Source organism: Rhinoderma darwinii, chromosome 4 (genome assembly GCF_050947455.1).
Source record: "Rhinoderma darwinii isolate aRhiDar2 chromosome 4, aRhiDar2.hap1, whole genome shotgun sequence".
In the NCBI taxonomy this organism is placed as follows: domain Eukaryota; kingdom Metazoa; phylum Chordata; class Amphibia; order Anura; family Rhinodermatidae; genus Rhinoderma; species Rhinoderma darwinii.
The window spans coordinates 323,126,607-323,146,041 of record NC_134690.1 but is presented as its reverse complement, the minus strand read 5'-3'; the positions used below and the strand labels follow the sequence as shown (position 1 = coordinate 323,146,041).

The following is a 19,435-nucleotide window of genomic DNA, read 5'->3' as shown; positions in this document are numbered from 1 at the left end:
AGGATACTCGAGTCAAAGACTCATCAGTATCATCGTTTGCCGAGCACCCTTCGAATAGGAAAAATGATGAATGAGCCGAAACGTACCCGCCTCTTTTTTGGGAACGAAGCCCTGCTGGGAGAAACGTAAGTTCGGCACGGGGACACTCTCGAAATGGCCCAACATCCTTCCCAGCCTAACCTCCTTCACCAACTTTTACTTTACCACCGCAGCATGGTCCCGCACTGAACGCAAGTTGCTCGCCATAAACCCCCAGGGAAATCAGCATTTTAAAACCGTCCCCGATAACCTTGCGCTAATAGCATAGTTTTTTCACTGTCTGGGTACCTCTGTAGCCAAGGCATCATGGCGCCAAGATTCACTGGGCTCTCCCCCTTTCGCAGCACTGTCCCCATTCCTCACTGTACCACCGCGCACGCGCTTAAGACACCGGAAGATGGGGTGATTACTGCCCCCACAACCGGCACACTTGTGACGATAGATACAATTAGTTCCCCACTTACAGGTGCTCTCGTAATATAGTGCCAGCAGACCCCTTTTTTATTACCCCCGACGAACTCGCTGATCTAGAGCTGCCGGGTGATGCCGGAAAAGTATTTATCAAACCAGACACTTCTACCCTGCCCCCCTGGCCTGTTGCCTTTGGAGTAGTCATAAGGCACATCCATAGGCTTATGTCCTTATGATCCCAACGCAACGATGCTTGCAGAGCCATCCGCTGTCTAAACTTCTCATCATATTACAGCCAAGCAGTTCTCCCAGATGTCCTGTAAGCCTCCCAAATGGAATCCAAATAACAAAATAAAGACTTGAAGCCAATTCCCAAAAGTACGCAGAATCAAACAATACCGTCGCCTCTCCTCATCTTCTTTCTTACGATGCTCTTTTCCTTTTTCCCAATGTTCCACACTAAAGCCTTCTAAAGGCAACAACGTAAAAATGTCTAAGTTCTCCCGCTTCCAAAACTACTCCCCCACCTCAGGTTTTAAATGTGCCCCTAACGGTCCTTCAAAACAAACATACATACTACCTTTAGCATTATCGGACACCGGCAACAGCTTGTTAACCCCTTCCACCTTTTCAGTTTGCACTCCGGCATCTAAAGCATTAGAAGTAGAGGGGCCGGCGATGACCCCCCCTGCGCTCTCATTTTGAAATCCTACCGCTAACTGTCCCTGTGATGACCATGCCCCCACGGGACCCCCCAGCTGCGACCCTTGAGAACTGTCTACTGACACTAAAAGCTGATGCAAACTGTCTAAAAAATTACCCAGGACCCCACGTGTTAGAACGGGATCCCCCACGGAACCACTACCTAAGTTAGCATAACCCGACTGACTCACTCTCCATTAGACATATAATCTACGTGTGTGGTGTAAAATAGTTGTGAATCACCACGAGGCTGCCCGCCGCTGGACACTAACGGGGCCGACTATCCATAATCCACCGACAGGTGATCCTAGGCACTCCATGCGCCTCCGATCCGATATCCGTGCCCGCTGACACCTGTAACGGTGGATAAACAGCCGAAACGTCAACAATTAGGCCAGCGTCACCTCCAGGTGGCGCCGGCCGAGGAAAATCACCAGCATTCATCAGGAGACCCTGAGGTGGTGTTGGCCCGCCACCACTGCTGTAATACAAATCCTGACCAGCAGGTGGTGATGGCCTGCCACCACTGCTGTAATACACAACCTGACCAGCAGGAGGCGCTGACCTGCCACTGTCAGGTCCGTATTTCACACCGAATAACCACCTCTGTAAATTGAAAACTGAAGGCATGCTGTTAGGGATCTGCCAGGTACTTCATCTAGCTATACTCCTGGGATTAATCAATCCACACCTGAGGCCAGACCTGTTCGACTGACACCATCTCCCACCAACCAGGGTGGCAGGCTCAGGAGTGGGAGAGCCTATCGCGGCCTGGTCTGTCGGAGTTAGCTCCGCCCCCTGCCCTTTATTACCTGCCCTGTGCTCTCCCTCAGTGCTTGTAATTCTTTTGGATTCCTGGCCCCACTGCTGCTTGCTCCAGCCTGCTTCTGCCGTGCTTCTGCCTTGCTGCAGTTCTGCTTGACCTGCTTTGCTTTGCCCCTGGCTTGCTTCTGTCTCCGTGCCCGCTCGGGTGTACTCACTTCGTCCTGGTCCTGACTGTTCGTTCTCCGCCCCGTTCCCTCGTGGCGTTCCGTGGCTACTGCCCCTTCCCTTGCGTGTTCCCTGTTTGTCTTCCTGTGCACTTAGCCAGCGTAGGGACCGCCGCCCAGTTGTACCTCGTCGCCTAGGGCGGGTCGTTGCAAGTAGGCAGGGACAGGGCGGTGGGTAGATTAGGGCTCACTTTTCCTTCACCTCCTTCCTGCCATTACACATGCCTGGAGAGAAGTACACCACACAGAGATGTTTGGTACAGCTTCCCTCTCTCAGTCAGGAGGAAGACTGAAACATTTTTTTTTTATTCAGAACAAAGAAACACAGAAAGAGACACATGCCTCCTCCCCAGAGATGTGGGAGTGCCCAAGCCCCCACCAGTTTCTCAGACTCACTCTTCTTGCATTCCAGGGGGCGGTGTCTTCCATAGGTGTGTCCGACATGAACAAAGAACTTGTTATATATATCAGTATATTACACAAAGAACTGAAATGTATATACATATGTGTGAGGATAATATTTTTCAAACAATATACATGGTAATGATCCCTGACAGTCCCCCCTAAAAATATTATTGCTCTATCCCGGAGTCTTGCCTAGCAACCTACCACTGACCACTCGAACCAGGCGGGTAGGGGTTTTGCATTTCTTCACCAGCTTGAGACGAGCTACTCCTGATGAGTAACCCCCCTTTGTACCTGGACTTCCAAGGTGTCGGAGTGGTCCTAACTTTCCCTATTCTCCTCTGGATACAGGATGGTTGTCTTGATATAATCTACAAGCCGCTGCTGGTTGTAATATATATATATAATTAATCCGGTCTAGATTTTTATTAACAGTAATAATTGTCGCACTGTCACTTACTGTCCTAATGGGACTTTACCCCTGCAGATATGACAGGTCATGGGCAGCACAGTGACCTTCACCTCACACCTTCACATAAAACTGCTCAGATTGTAATTTGCAGCACCGTGGCATATTTACACACATTATAATTATAAACCTCAGACATTATAAACAATAGGGCCTCAACTAATAACATAATGCTATCATCCTCAGGTTTCGGGTCCCATCAGTTCATTGCCAGTCCTGTACACCATCGTCCCCTTCTTCTCCTGTCTTCTGCTCTTCACTGTCACCCTCAGGGTAACCCACACAATTGTGGAGTCAGACTACGTTGGTGTCAAGTGGGGGAGTTATTATTACCCCCTCCTAGCCACTTACATATCAAAACACTTGATCCTGCTGACGGATTCACTCAGGTCTTTGGTCTTTACTTTGATCTTTGCTGATGTCATCAGGACTTGGTTTGGTCCTTCTCATCTGTCAGACACCGTCTCCTTTAGTTTACGTCATCAGGCTGTACATAGCACCTCATGCTGTGAGCCTGGGGTGAGATCCCACGTAGGCGGATTAGTGGAGTTGTATTGTGACTATCAAACCCTCCGCATCTGTACTCTTCCTCTGGCAAGTTACTTGTCCGGACGTCCGCTTAGAATTGTGACACTGCCGTCAGTTCATGATAAACGCGTTGTAGTGGCTCAGGCTGCGCCTGCCGCATCTCAGTGATGGAGTTCATCGTGTTAAAAGTCTTTTAGTTCATATTTACTGACACTTGCTGGGGACCCCCAACTCTTGTCAATTGTTAAAATAAATACTAATCTGGTGACAACATCATCCGCATACACTGTTGTTCTAAGTACATACAATAATGTCAGGCCCTTAAATGACATCAAACACCTTTATATAAGGAAAAACTTCTCTGTTACAATGGACAGGGCACCTAGAAGATGTGTAATTTATTGGGTACATTTTATTTGCACTTGGTGATACTCTTTCAGCAGGATTTGTACCTTGAGCTCAGCTGATTGCCTAGAACACCTCCACCTCACAGAAACATACACAGATTCCACATGTTTATCTGACAAGTGTCTTAAACCTATTTTTCTTACTCTAATCTGGTTCGTTCTACCTGGGAAGGCCTCTCAAGGTCGGTTCTCTTTGTGGGAGGCGGGTATGATAAGGTTGGCACCGGTCTGCCAGGACTGTTCTGTAGGCAAATCAAACAGCTCTAACAGAATTTAGCAGCATCAGCTGTAAAACCTGGGGCATACCAATTAGATCTTACCAAATCGATCCTTGCAGTCTTGGGGCATATGTGAGGTCATACACCATCAATGCAAGTGCCATCAAGAGTGCCTTGGGTGTTACCGGTTCACCTTCTCTTATCCGTCCACATTCTTGTAGATTCTGGTTCTCACGCCTTCCGCTCCCAGTTGGACTCTTCCTGTGGCGAACAAGCTTTTTCATTGTATAAACATTAATTGATCTTAATCAAATAATTAATTTGAAGAAAAACATTAACAAATAGCATCTTTACATCAAACGTTCACACTGGTTAGTACCTAAAACTTACAAACTGATTCTTCTTCTTTATATACATATCTATACATACACATATACACTGCACAGAATTCTCTGCTCTAAAATTTCCCTTTCACAACAAAAATAAAAATAAACAAATAAAAATGTTTTCGAATGGGAATATTCCGCTTCTGTACCTTTTATCTGACGCATGACTCTAATAGTCCAATGCTAAGGCTGGTCTAGAACTTTACATAAAACTTAACCTCAGTATTTAATATTCCCACAACACTTCTTAAATACAGTTATTAAACAAACTAACTTTGGAATAACATCTGGAGAACTGCTGACATCTTATCATTGTACAAACACTAGGTCAATACTTGGGATAACACTGTTCCCCCGTCACTTACACACAACATCTGCAGTGGGGAAGATACCGGCCGGGCTTCAGACCCCCCTGAGAACAGGTCTACACACACGAGCACATTGTCATACACTTCTACCTCGGGTAGTTGTATGTTCTGCAGTCGCTGAGACTGTTAATCTGGCCGGGCTGCACTTTTCACAGGTACATTTGCTGTTTTACCTATGTCACGCCGTGCGCACATCATGCCGGCTGCTACAAACCTAGTGGTGGCATTATTGTATCCAGGGACAAGCCAATTTACTGACTCCTGGCTGCACATATCCTTGTTGTCAGGTCTGTCTTCTCCCGCTCTCTCAATTGGCTTACCCGATGATCCAATAAAGTTCCTACTACCAATGGGCCCATAATTGTGGGCGATGCCAAAAGTGTACCTAGAGTCAGTGTAAATGTCGGCTGTCTTACCTTCTGCCAGGTTACAAGCCTCAGCGAGCACCTCCAGCTCCGCTCCTTGAGATGAACAAGAAGGTGAGAGTGGTTTCTGGATGATTTACCTGGTGCCTCGTATCCTGTCTTGTACATATTGTATAATAAAATCTCTTTATTACAAATTTACATTAGAAACGCATGTCACATATAGATAGAACATCTCAAAGGGGTGGAGTCTTCATCCTCTAAAATAAAACCAAATGTTATACACTTCTCCACACTCATCTGATAATCCAGAACACTTTGAGAATCTCACTTTTATCAGATTCTGCAAATACTTGATTAATACAAAAACAAATAAAAAAAATTCCTAAAAACTTTACATCAAATTAACAATGTCCAGACAATTTTTGTTTTTTCCTTCTCCCCCTTCTAAATCTGTAAAGACCCATCGGTGAGTGACGTCACCTCCTGTGTAACTTTGCTGGAGGGGGATGGTCTTTTACACAATACCTCATATTGGGTGGAGACTACAGCACAGCATACCCAGTGCCATATTTACTGTTCTGGAAAGATCTGGAACCATCTACACAGAAAAACCTCAACATTTAGGTTACTCTCAGACACATTTAATCTGGATTACTCATTGGGGTCTCTTACACATTTTGTAGATCTCCTGAAACCAAATTAATTAATTCAAAACAAACCAAAATTGTACCTGATCAGTTCCTTCACCATTCCCCCCTTTGTGGACTCTGCGAAAGTAATGTAGCAGAGTTCAAAACTACATCTCAACATAACAAAGTCGGGCACTAGTTTAACCCCCTGTAATATGCAACAGCCTGAAACAAAAATGACTTTTTCCTGACGAAAATACATTTGATCTTTACAATGACATAACTCTTGTGTGAAATCAAAAACAAAACAATTGTAGTTAGTTATTCAGTTATTTGTAGTTAGTTAGTTAGTTATTAATAAAACAGAAAATTTTATATCTGATAACATTAATTACTGCAAACCAATAAACTGTATATAAAAATAGGGAACGGTGGGGGGCAAATACATTTTCAAAACCCCGTGTCTCACAATATCTATAGTTTAATACATCTGAATTAACATCAAAACACATGAAATCTGATCACATCATAACACATAAATATCGTAACTTTTATAAACAACAGCGCATGCGCAAAGAGAAGAAATTTATTTAGGTTTGTAGACATTACTGATATATATATCTAGCAGTGCATATTGAAATCCCTTTGTCTCATCAGCCCTGCAGACTGCACCCAGTCAGCCCCCCCTCCTCCTCCCAAACACAGCATACTACAGGGGGAGGGAGGGGGGTCACACACTCATTTCTCACAGCTTCTAGTCTCACAATCTTAACACTTTCAATGCACAATTTTTTTTCAAGCCATAAAATGGCTTCCCTTCCTACCACCTATATATACAACCCCTAACTCCACCCCCAATACTCCCAGCCCCCTAGCAACAATTCCTAACTCAAACCCATTCACCAATCTATAATCACAATACCCCTCTAGTTGACCCCTTGCAGGCCCAGACCCGTCATGACAGCCCTCTGCCCAACTTTGCTTAGCTCGGGCTCTCATTCCAAATGTATTTTCACGTGCGTGGACCCACTGGGCCGTACCGCCTTGACGGTATGGCAGCTGGCCAACAGGTCACAGTCTATAGTTCATATAGTGTACCTGTGGCAGCTCGGATAGTAGCAATGACAGGCTCGGCTGGGACTTAGGCAGCAGGCAGACGTCAGGCGTGGTGTAGCAGGACAGGCATGGAATACAGCACAGCATGACTACAGCTCAGCAGGGCACTTGACCAGGTAGCACGGGATACAGGTACAGGAACGGGGAACAATGGGAACTGGAAAACACTAGGAGACCATTTTCTAGACAAACTTAGGGTATGACAACAACACTCAGGCAAGGGAGGAAGGGGCTGAGCCCTTCTTATAGTCCAGGGTACTCATGGGCTAATTTTAACATTAACTTCAGGTGCGCACCCTACGGGACCCGGCCGAGGTAAGCGGAGGAGGAGACTGGGGCCAGCGCCCGCAGACCCATGGCTGCGGTCGTCAGAAGGTGAGTGAGCCTGACGGCCCGCAGCCATGGACATGACAGTATCCCCCCTCTTACGCCCCCTCCTCTTGGGGCCAGAGCGAGAGAGAAACTTCTTCAGAAGAGTAGGAGCATTGAGGTTCTCCTCTGGCTCCCAGGACCTCTCTTCAGGACCAAACCCCCTCCAATCCACCAAATAAAATGTTTTGACTGTTACTTTCTTGGAGTCCAAGATCTCCTTAACCTCGAAGGTGTCTGAAGGGCCGCTGGAGGAAACCGCAGGGCTAGGAGTCTTGGTATATGGTGTAGCAGTTCAGAACTACCGGCTTCAGGAGGGAGACATGGAAGGAGTTGGGGATCTTGAGGGCAGGAGGCAGCCGAAGCTTGTAGGCGACAGGGTTGATCTGCTGCAGGATCTCGAAGGGTCCGAGGAACCTGGGAGCAAATTTGTATGATGGCACCCTCAGTCTTATATTCCTGGAGGACAGCCAGACCTTTGTGCCAGGGAGAAACTGAGGAGGTTCTCTTTTCCTCGTGTCTGCCTTCCGTTTCATGCGGAAGTAGGATGGAGGATCGAGTCTGCTGCCAGATCTGCAGGAAGTCTCTAGAAGTGGAATCAGCTGCTCGTACCTCGGACATAACGGACATCGGGAGAGGAATTTGTGGATGTTGGCCTTAGACAATGAAGAACGGTGTGGTTTTTGTGGACTCACTAGTGTAATTGTTATATGAGAACTCCAAGATCTGATTGATCCTCTCGACTTGACCATTGGACTGAGGATGGTAGGCAGAGGAGAAGTCGAATCTCACGTTGAGGAGTCTACAGAGGGCTCTCCAGAAACCTAAAGGTGAACTGGACCCCCCAATCAGACACAATATGTCGCGGCAAGCCGTGCAGGCAGAAGATGTGTTGGATGAAAAGGTTTGCCAGTTGAGCAGAAGGAAGCCGGTTAGAGGAACAAAGTGTGCCATTTTCAAAAATTGATCCACCACCACCCAGACAGTACTGCATCCTGCAGAGAGAGGCAGGTCAGTAATAAAGTCCATAGCTATATGCTGCCAGGGAGCATCGGGCACCGGCAGCGGCTGGAGCAGACCTTCAGGTTTGGAGTGAGCAACCTTGTTAGCTGCACACACTGAGCAGGAAGAAACAAAGTCCATAATGTCTTTGGGCAGCATGGGCCACCAGAAAAGACAGGCAATCAGGTCTCGGGTCTTACGGGTACCCGTGTGACCTGCTAGTCTAGAGCAGTGTCCCCAGCGGAGGATTCTCCCTCTGTCAGCCAGGCGCACAAAGGTTCTTCCCGTAGGGATGTCTTTAACTTGCAAGGGGTTGACAGAGACAATACAAGACAGTTTAAATAATATTCTGTGGAATCTCCATGAAGTCCTCTGTCTCGAATGACCTGGACAAGGCATCGGCCCTCACATTCTTGTCGGCTGAGCGATAATGGAGCTCAAACTGGAACTTGGTAAAGAACAGCGACCACCTGGCCTGACGAGGGTTCAGCCGTTGGGCCATCTGGAGGTAGGTGAGATTCTTCTGGTCCGTAAAAATCAGGACGGGATGAGCTGCGCCCTCTAATAGATGTCTCCACTCCTCCAGAGCCAATTTGATGGCCAGTAACTCCCGATCCCCAATCGAGTAGTGCGTTCTGCGGAAGAGAAGAGCTTAGGGAAATATCCACATACCATTGACTTGCCCTTGGAACCTCTCTGGAACAGGAGTGCACCAGCACCGACGGATGAGGCGTCCACCTCCAACGAGAACTGTTGATAAACATCTGGATGATGGAGAATAGAGGCTGATGTGAAGGCACTCTTCAGGCTATTGAATGCGGACTCTGCCACAGGAGTCCACACCTTGGTGTTCATGCCCTTCTTGGTGAGGTTAGAGATAGGAGATGTCAGTGAAGAGAAGTTTGGAATGAACTGTTTGTAAAATTGGTGAATCCCAGAAAGCGCTGTATGGCCCTCAAGCCTTGAGGGCGTGGCCATTCCAGGACGGACTTTACCTTTTCAGGATCCATCTTGGAGTGAGAAGAGAGATGATGAAAGCGACCCTTGCGCCATTTGACTAAAATGCCCTTGCATACAGGCTGAAGTGGATCTGGCACTGGTTCAAAAATCCACGACAGGTGCCTGCGTCTCCATCATAGAGGTCAGGAAGTGGCAAAGAAAATCAATGATCCACACCGCCAGGAGATGTAGTCTGAGGATCAACACTGCCAGGAGGTGTAGTAGGAGGAACGGCAGCTTGTGCCTCCTGCTGACGTGCGAGTATGTTCAAGGCCTGGAGGTGTTGGTCCTGTCGAGACCGGAGGTCCAGCATATCCGTCCACATCTCTTTTGACGTCATCTTGGTCTTTGATCGACCAGTGGGGTCCATTGCCTGAGCGTACTGTCACGTGGGGTGCGTGGACCCACTGGGCCATACCGCCTTGACGGTATGGCAGCTGGCCAAAAGGACGCAGGTCACAGTCTATAGCTCGTATAGTGTACCTGTGGCAGCTCGGACAGTAGCAATGACAGGCTCGGCTGGGACTTAGGCAGCAGGCAGACGTCAGGCGTGGTGTAGCAGAACAGGCGTGTAATACAGCACAGCACGACTACAGCTCAGCACGGCACTTGACCAGGTAGCACGGGATACAGGTACTGGGAACTGGAAATCACTAAGAGACCATTTGGTAGACAAACGTAGGGTACGACAACAACTCTTAGGCAAGGGAGGAAGGGGCTGAGCCCTTCTTATAGTTCAGGGTACTCATGGGCTAATTTTAACATTAACTTCAGGTACGTGCGCTGGCCCTTTAAGAGCGGGCACGAGCGTGCACGCGCACCCTACAGGACCCGGCCGAGGTAAGCGTAAGTGAGCGCTGGCGTCTCCTGAGGAGGAGACTGGGGCCAGCGCTCGCAGACCCATGGCTGCGGCTGTCAGGAGGTGAGTGAGCCTGACGGCTTGTGGCCATGGACATGACATGTGTCTTGTAAATATTGTTTCACTTCTCTGTACCACACTGTGTTTTGTTTCGGTCTCTCTGCTAATAAGCTCATGTTATTTTTTCAGATGGTGAGTGCAGAAGATCAGCAACAGGCGCACTGGAGAGGAGTGGGATAGGAGTAAACAGGAGTCCAAATGGTGTGACATACACTGGATCATGGATAAATGACAGGGTAATTTGCTCTGACTCGTTCTCTCTAATTAGAGTCTGTCTTATTGGACACAAAGTAGGCCTTATTCACACAGTGCAGTTTTGCTTCAGTTTATTGAAGCTACAACCAGAATTGGATCGTAAAGGGAAGGGTAGTATATAGGAAATATTCTACTTCTCCTGTTTTGAATCCACTCTTGGATATGGCTTCAAAAACTGCTCCAAAAAACTGCACCAAAACGGCACTGTGTGATTAAAGCCTAAGCCTTGAGAAAGGCTCCTGTGTGAGCTGAAAAGTTGAACGGGCACATAAAAGGATCGTTTATAAGGAGCGCTGCATTGGTTTCTTATTTTTGTCTTATGGGACAGTCACTTTGCATATGATGTCTGGGCTGTATTACCATATTCAACCTTGACATCCTTTCCTCTGTAAAATAGTGCTAGTGGCTAAATGGCGCAATTCTGGCAGTAGTCATGGTGATTGATGTTGCCATGAGTTTCAGTTTATTAATTACTTTTTCCCAGTAGTAATTCTAGAGAAGTAATAATCTGAGACTGTGCTGATGCCTGTAATTAGACTTCTACCTCATGACTTGAGTAATAAGTCGTGTATTGTGTTCCCTTGTTCCCTATTTACCACCCCACACTACCGTGACCCCACTACCAATAAAGAAGACACCATACTACCATGTTGGATCCTAATGGCCTCAGCAGCCATTTTATTAAACAAGAATAAAACATATTTATTTTATTAAACATACCCAAACATAAATAATACATAATTCCCACAATGGAATTTAACATTGAAAACAACACGACCCTATCAGGTTCATACCTTTGTATACTAACTAATGACAGAGGAAGTCCCCGAGGTTACCCAAAATGTATTTAGGGCCATCTGCATGCACCACCTTTTTACAAACAGCCGTAACCCGGCTCGGAGGCACCGAGTACCCCTGCAGATGACCTTTTACCAGAACTAAAACCTGTAATGGATAACACCCTAAGAAGCCTCCCAATATCTAGCCGGACATTTCAGAAGCACATGATCTACTGCTTTAGGGGATACATAACCGCGATGCATCGCCACCAATGATTTCAATGACCAACCTCAAGGACTCCCCCCGCAGCAGCAGTGACGAACGAACAAATAACACGCAAACGGATACAAGTACCACAGACAACATTTTCTCCATTCTGATAACAGCTGAACTTAACCAAAGAAAAACAAAAACACCCACATGTCTGTGATGAAATCCCCTTTGAAAGCAAGATTAGGGTGGGAGGGAACACTCTCCCGCTGTGATGTCTATCAGTATGCACTGCTGGGGAAAAGCAGCGGGAACGGGCTTAAGAACCACAGCTCCTCCCCTTCTACTCCCTCCCATCTTCCCTTATCTAACCCCTGATAGGCTATAAGCCCCATCCATCAAATTAACCCTCCCTCCTTATGCCTCCCCTTATTCCCTTTCAGGCAGCAGTATGGCCTATTCTTAAATATTATGCAGCATTATCTAGAAATTGATCTGTATTTCTTTTGTTTAACACAGATGCATGGACTGGGGAAGCTTGAGCATCCTTCAGGAGCAATATATGAAGGAGAATTCATTGACAACAAGTTTCACGGTAGAGGTACCTACACATTTCCCTGTGGAGCTCAGTATATTGGAAACTTTACAGAGAACAAGTAGGTTGAATGCAACAATACTTTTTTCTTTTTTTTTCAGTTGCATTAGTATATTATAAGCAAAGCAGACCTGTCATCACAAAACCCCAAATTGCAGACATCATGATATAGAAAATAAATGCAAATCAGTTTTGGGCTATTGACTTTTTGTAAAATAATGCTCACTACCAAAGTAGTCTTACAGTAAAATAAAACTCTTGGTCTGTAAACTATCCAGCAAGTATATGCAGATTATGAACTTTGATCTTTCCCCCTCCAGTGTAGCTGATATGCGGCTCACTGAGGCCATGTTTACAGTGCACGAAATACGCCATGAATTTCTTTGAAACTCTGCAATTATTATGAAAATCCAATTTTTGCAGCGGATTGAGCACCAGATCCACACACAGATCAGCCCCATTGTGACATTATTACACTAGAACCAAGACAAACACCATTATGACATCATCACAGTAGAATTTGGCCAGTGCTATTTAGGGTTGTCACGACACCAGAATTTGGACTTCGATACCGATATTTTGTGTAGTATTGCGATACTCGATACCAAAACGATACTTTGCCAACAATAATATAAAAAAAAAAGTTCTTCAATTTTCTGATGTGACGCACGTTGTGTGATGAATTTTGAACCTCCATGTGCCTCACATTAATAGTAATTAACCCCATCATGTTCCTCAGTCATAATGGGCAACATTGGGTTAATGTGTGAGGTACATGATGGGGTTAATTACTATTAATATGAGGCACATGGAGGTTCAAAATTCATAATACCTCGTGCCTCACATCAGGGCCGCCATCAGGGGGGTATTAGGGGTACTGGTGTGAGGGGCCCGGCCAAACCTAATTGAAAGGGGGGCCCGGCAACTGCCGCGACTTGCCTTTGGTAGAAAAAAACGGGCCCCTACAATGGGGCCCGTTTTTTTCACCACAGAATGTCGTGAGCTGCGGGCCCCCCCTCTCGTCATGGGGGCCGTCTAACCGCGCGCGACCGATCGCGCGCACAAGGAAACTCCCGAGCGTGCGCACTCGCGAGCGTCCGCGAGCACGCACCCACGAACGCCCGCACTCGAGACCGCCCGCGCGCGCAACCCCGAAAGCCCTGAAGCGCGCGCCCGCGGAAGCGCGCACCCCCGATCGCCACCCGCGGACACACACATGGACACAACTTACCTGGAGCCTGGCTGGAGGTGAAGGACTGGACGTCTGGACCGAAGACATCGCCTGAAGAGGACTGGAGTGGGAGCCGGCAGCTCTTCTGACACAGTGAGTAAAGTGTCTGAAAGTGCTGTTTAAGTATGGCCCTGTTCACACAGCTCCAGGAGCGACATCATAAGGAACACACTAGGCGGATATGCTGAGTAAAACTACACAGCTTATCCGCCCCGGTAGCCGCAGGGAATTCCGACAGCAAAACCTCACCAAATAGTGGCGCAGGTTTCGTGAGGCATGTCCGCTGCGGGAATCCTGCAGGGAAAAAAAAGTTTAGACTTGCCCCGGCCGTAGTCCTGGTGACGCATGTCTCTCTTCTGAACGTAGCCCCGCCTCCTGGGATGACGCTGTAGACCATGTGACCGTTGCAGCAGTCACATGGGATGAAACGTCATGACAGGAGGCCGGGCTGCGCTAAGAATAGAGAATCGCGTCACCAGGACTACGGCCGGGGCAAGTCTAAACTTTTTTATCAATTTAAAAAAGTACCTTTTTTTTTTCTCATTTGTGATTTTTGCGGCAGAACTGCAGCATTTCCGCAACGGAGCAGCGATCCCACAGCATAAATTGACATGCTGCGGCTTAAAAAGCCACACTGCAGGTCAATTTTTTTTGCAGCGTGTGGATGAGATTTGTTCAAATCTCATCCACTCGGCTGCGACTGTTATACGCTGCGGATTTTCCGCAATAAAATGTGTTGCATAAAATCCGCAGCGTTTATGCCTAGTGTGTTCCTACCCTAAGGCCGGATTTACACGAGCGTGTGCTTTTTGCGCGCGCAAAAAACGTGGTATTTTGCGCATGCAAAAGGTCCATAACAGCTCCGTATGTCAGCAGCGTATGATGCGTGGCTACGTGATTTTCGCGCAGCCGCCATCATTATGACATTCTGTATGTTTGTAGCACGTGGTGCTTTTCTGTTTTCATTCACAGTTTATACTGCTGCGGAAGTGCTGGGCGTGATTTTCATGCACCCATTGACTTCAATGGGTGCGTGATGCGCCAACAACGCACAAATATCGGACATGTCGTGAGTTTTACGCAGCGGACACACGCTGCATGAAAATCACTGACAGTCTGCACGGCCCCATAGAGTAACATAGGTCCGTGCGAGGCGCGTGAAAATCACGCGCGTTGCACGGACGTATTACACGTTCGTCTGAATAAGCCCTAACAATAAGGCCCAGTTCACAAAGTTTTTGGGCCTTGATATTGACTCGGACACTGCGTCAGAATCAGCACCAAACAACTTCCAAAACCGCCTCCCATTGATTTAATCTGAAATCAATAGGAGCCAGTCGCGGAAAAAAGAAAAAGCAGCACGTCCTTTCTTTCCGCTGTTCCGCCTCTGACCTCCCATCTAAATCATTTGGAGGCAGAAAATGCATTTTTCGCTGCATTTTTTGTCTGCTGTCCTCAATCGCCGCGGGCAAAAAACGCGGCAAGATAGTGTGGGCAGTTCAAAATCTGCCTCAAAATTTGGTGCGTGGTTCCAGTCGGTCGCCGGTGCGCGGGCGGGCGGTCGCGGGTGCGCGCTCGCGGACGCATGCGCTGTCGGTCGCGGGTGCGTGCAGTCGCCGGTGCGCGCTCGCGGACGCTCGCGAGTGCACACGCGCGGGAGTTTGCGAGTGCGCACGCGTGGGAGTTTCCGGGTGCGCGCGATCGGTCGCGCAGGCGGTGTTTGACGGCCCCCATGACGAGAGGGGGGGCCCCGCAGCTCATGACATTCTCTTGGTGAAAAAAACAGGCTCCATTGCAGGGGCCTGGTTTTTTTTCTACCAAAGGCAAGTCGCGGCAGTTGCCGGGCCCCCCTTTCAATTAGGTTTGGCCGGGCCCCTCACATCAGTACCCCTAACACCCCCCTGATGGCGGCCCTGGGTAGCATGATATAGTGCTGGACGGAGTACCGTTAACAGGCGGTGCCACGGTAGGGGGGCCCTGAAAATTTAGCTGTATGGGGCCCTGAAATTCCTGATGGCGGCCCTGCCTCACATTAATAAGTGAAAGAAAGCATTGTTTTTTATTTTATAACAGCGTAAACATAAATGACGCTATAAATGTGTTATTGCTGGTCGCGACAATACCGAATATGTGTATATTTTATGTATTGAGACTTTTAATGTTTATTATAAAAAATGTGTGTGTGTTTTTATTTTATTTAACATGACGTTATTTTTTTTTACTTACATTTTTTTTTTTACTTTAATGTACAGGCATGTATCTATATGCCAGTACATTAGCCTGTGTACACAGTTTTTAGGACATATATAGGTATGCCCTAACAACAGGAAATATGGTCAGACAGTCCTGGGGTCCTTCAATAGACCCTGGGCTGTCTGCTCATATATGGTATGTCCCTCGATCGCGTCATAGGGATTCCCCGTATAGCGATCCAAAGGGACTCCCCCCTTCTCATTTACCCCTTGAATGCTGCGGTCAGCTTTGATCGCAGCATTCAGGGGAATAGTGCTCTCTTATACTGACACATTAACGTTACTGAAGTGTTTAGACTGTGACTAGACATTCCTTCCAGCCAGGACGGAATATCTATTCACAATCCCAGCACTTCGTTAACGTTTCTGTGGTACTTACAGCAGAGCAAAGCGTAATATCGTTGTAACCTGTCATTTACAGCGTGATCTCGCGAGATTACGCTTGCTCTGCTGTAAGTACCACAGAAACTTTAGCGAAGTCTCGGGATTGTGAATAGACATCCCGTCCTGGCTGGAAGGAATGTCTAGTCACTGTCTAAACACTTCGGTAACGTTAATATGTCAGTATAAGACGGCACATAGTGAACAACGCAGTGTCACTATGCGCTGACTAAATGAATGGGGAGAAGTGCATGACGCTGATTGGTCATCGTCATACACTCCTCTGTACAACGCCCACATGGTCTAAAGTAAAAACACGCCCACTTGGACATTAAGAAGCTAATTAGCATAAAGCTAAAATCGCTCCTAACGTGGTAAAAATACATAATTTTTCTAAATAAAAAGCACTGCTGTCACCTACATTACAGCTCCTTATGTAGGAGATAGGGCACTTATAATGTGGTGACAGAGTCTCTTTTAGTGCTCTTGGGACATCATCACAGCTGAAACAAGATTAGTATCATTGTGAAATAATTACAGTAGAAGCATGACCAGCACCATTATAACAAAATCACCATAGAACCCAGGCCAGCAGCATTCTGACATCACAATAGAACCCCAGCCAGCAGCATTGTTAAATATCACAGTAGAACCCAGGCCAGCACCATTATGACATCATTACAGTTGAACCTAAAAAAAACAAACACCATAATGACATCCTCACAATTGAACCCAGACCAGTACCATTGTAACTTAAACACAGTAGAAGCAAGATAAGCCCCATTGTGACATCATTACAGTAGTACTGAGGCCACCAACATTAAAACATCTCAGTAGAACCCAGGCAAGCATAATTTAAAGGCTATGTACACCTGTGACATTGTTTTTGTTTGTTTTTTAATACAATTGTGCAAAATTGTGCATACATTTTATTAAAAATTATTTTTACTTTTTGAGATACAGCTGCTTTGTATTCTGTATACAGAGCAGCTGTATTGTTCGCTAAGACCTGAATCAGTCAGGTCCGCGGGACTAAAGGTTCAGTGACAGCGAGTCCTGTGTGTCTCTGACACGCAGGATTCACCGTTAATCAACCACATCTAAGTAATGAACTTAGATGTGATCGTTAACTGCTCAATCCTGTGTGTCAGAGACACGCAGGACCCGCTGACACTGAACCCGTCAGTTCCGCGGACCTGACGGATACAGGATTCAGTGCAAGATACAGCTGCTCTCCATACAGAGTGCAAAGCAGCTGTATCTCAAAAAGTTTAAATAATTTTGAATAAAATGTATTTAGGAAGTTGCACCAATTACACTGATGCACAATTTTTATAAAAAAAAACAAAAAACAAGGTGAAAGGTGTACATAGCTTTTAACCCCTTAACAACCAGGCCTATTTTGGCCTTAAAGGGGTTGTCCACTACCGGACAAGTGATGACCTATCCACAGGTCATCAGTACATGATCTGTGGGGGTCCGACACCCGGACTCCGCACCGTTAAGCCGCTCCGGCTGTCTCCAGGCACCGGACGTCCATTCCAAAAGCAGGTATCTCCAGTCATGGAATAGCAGTTGAGCTGCAGTACTGCAGCTCTGCTCCTATTCAAGTGAATACGAGCATGGCTGCAGTTTGGCAGCACGGCCGCTGTGCAATGTATGGAGCCAACTGCTTCCGCCTTCGTATATTGCAAAAGGTGCCATAACAATCCGGTGCCCGCAGGCCACTGGAGCAGCTGATCGGTGCTGGGTTCGGGTGTCGGACCCGCACCGATGATATACTGATGACTTATCCCGTGGATAGGTCATCAGGTGTCCGGTAGTGGACAACCCTTTTAATTTTTAAGCTTTCATTATTTTTTTTTCATCTTCGCAATCCAATAGTTATAACTTTTTTATTTTTCCGTCGACATAGCCGTATATGAGCTTATTTTTTGCAGGATGAGTTGTATTTTTCATTTGCACATATTTTGGGTGCATATATTATATTAATTAACTTTTATTAACTTTTTTTTGGGGAGGGACTTGAAAAAAAACTACCATTCCAGTATAGTTTTTTCGTATTTTAAATTTACGCTGTTCACTATGCAACATTAATAACATGCTACCTTTATTCTATGGGTCGGTACGATTACGGCGATACCACATATGTATAGGTTTTTACATTTCACTATGTTTGCACAATAAAGAACCTTTTAAAACAAAAATAATAATTTTTTGCATCACCACATTCCAAGAGCCGTAACTTTATTATTTTTCTGTTGATGTCACCATATGAGGGCTTCTTTTATGCGGAAAGAGGTGTAGTTTTATCCCTACAATCTTGGGGTATATGGGACTTATTGATTCAATTTTATTAGATTTTGGTGGGGGATGGAGAAAAAAAGCAAATTCGCTGTTGTTTTTTGTACGGCATTCACCATGCGGTTGAATTAATGTGTTAACTTTATTTTTTGTATCATTACAATCGCAGCGATACCATATATCTGTACTTTACAAAGGTTTTTTTACACTTTTATTAACGAAAAACACTTTTTATGGGAAAAAAAATTTTTTATTTTATCTTTACTGGTTATCTTTTTTATTTTTTCATAAACTTTATTTAACCGTTTAAAAAAAAAAATTTTTAAGTCCCACTAGGGGACTTCAGCATGCGATCTTCTGATCGTAGATATAATGCTTTGGTATACTTAGTATACCAAAGCATTATTGCCTGTCAGTTTAAAATTGACAGGCAATCTATTAGGCCATACCTCTTGCACAGCCTAACACCTCTTGCACACGACCTAGTTCGGGCCGTGAAAAACAGTCCGAGGGTTGGACGTATTTCCGGGCCAGACCACAGTACAAGTGAACGGGACTCCTGACATCATGGACATGATGCTAGGAATCCCTGCCTCCCTACGGAACTGCTGTTCCGTACTGAACAAAATGATACAGTATGCAACAGCACTTCCGTGTGGAGGCAGAGATTCCTAGCATCATAAAATATCTATGATGCCAAGAGTCCCGTTCAACTGTACCGCGGTCGGGCCATTTCCCGGCCGACACTCGAAACGTTTTTCACGGCCCGAACTCGGTCGTGTGCAAGAGGTGTAATCGGCATATAGCCAGGGCAGGCCTGGGTGCCTTTGTTAGGCCCCCAACTACCATGGCAACCCATCGGCGGCCAGAGATCGCGTTCGCAGGCCCGCCGATGGGTGACAGAGGGAGCCCACTCCTTCTGTCAAAACATTTAAATGCCGCGGTCACTAGTGACCGCAGCATTTAAGGGGTTAAACGTCTGAGATTGAAAGTTTCTCAAACTCAGCCTTTGCAGCAGGAGCTCACGGTGATCGTGCAGGCACAGCTTCAGTGCCCACACGATCACGATCACGTACAGGCACGTCCGAATGCGGGAAGGTGAC

The 19,435-nt window shown here is 46.5% G+C and overlaps 1 protein-coding gene across 3 annotated transcripts in view; it reads left to right on the top strand.

Moving 5' to 3' along the window:
- MORN2 (MORN repeat containing 2) overlaps window positions 1–19,435 on the top strand; it is a 49,835-nt gene that overhangs the window by 16,269 nt on the left and 14,131 nt on the right. For all 3 annotated transcript variants that reach the window (XM_075862791.1, XM_075862792.1, XM_075862790.1), the window contains 2 exons: window positions 10,454–10,560; window positions 12,089–12,225. In XM_075862791.1, the coding sequence (XP_075718906.1) occupies window positions 10,454–10,560; window positions 12,089–12,225 (244 nt within the window). The remainder of the gene's footprint in view (window positions 1–10,453; window positions 10,561–12,088; window positions 12,226–19,435) is intronic.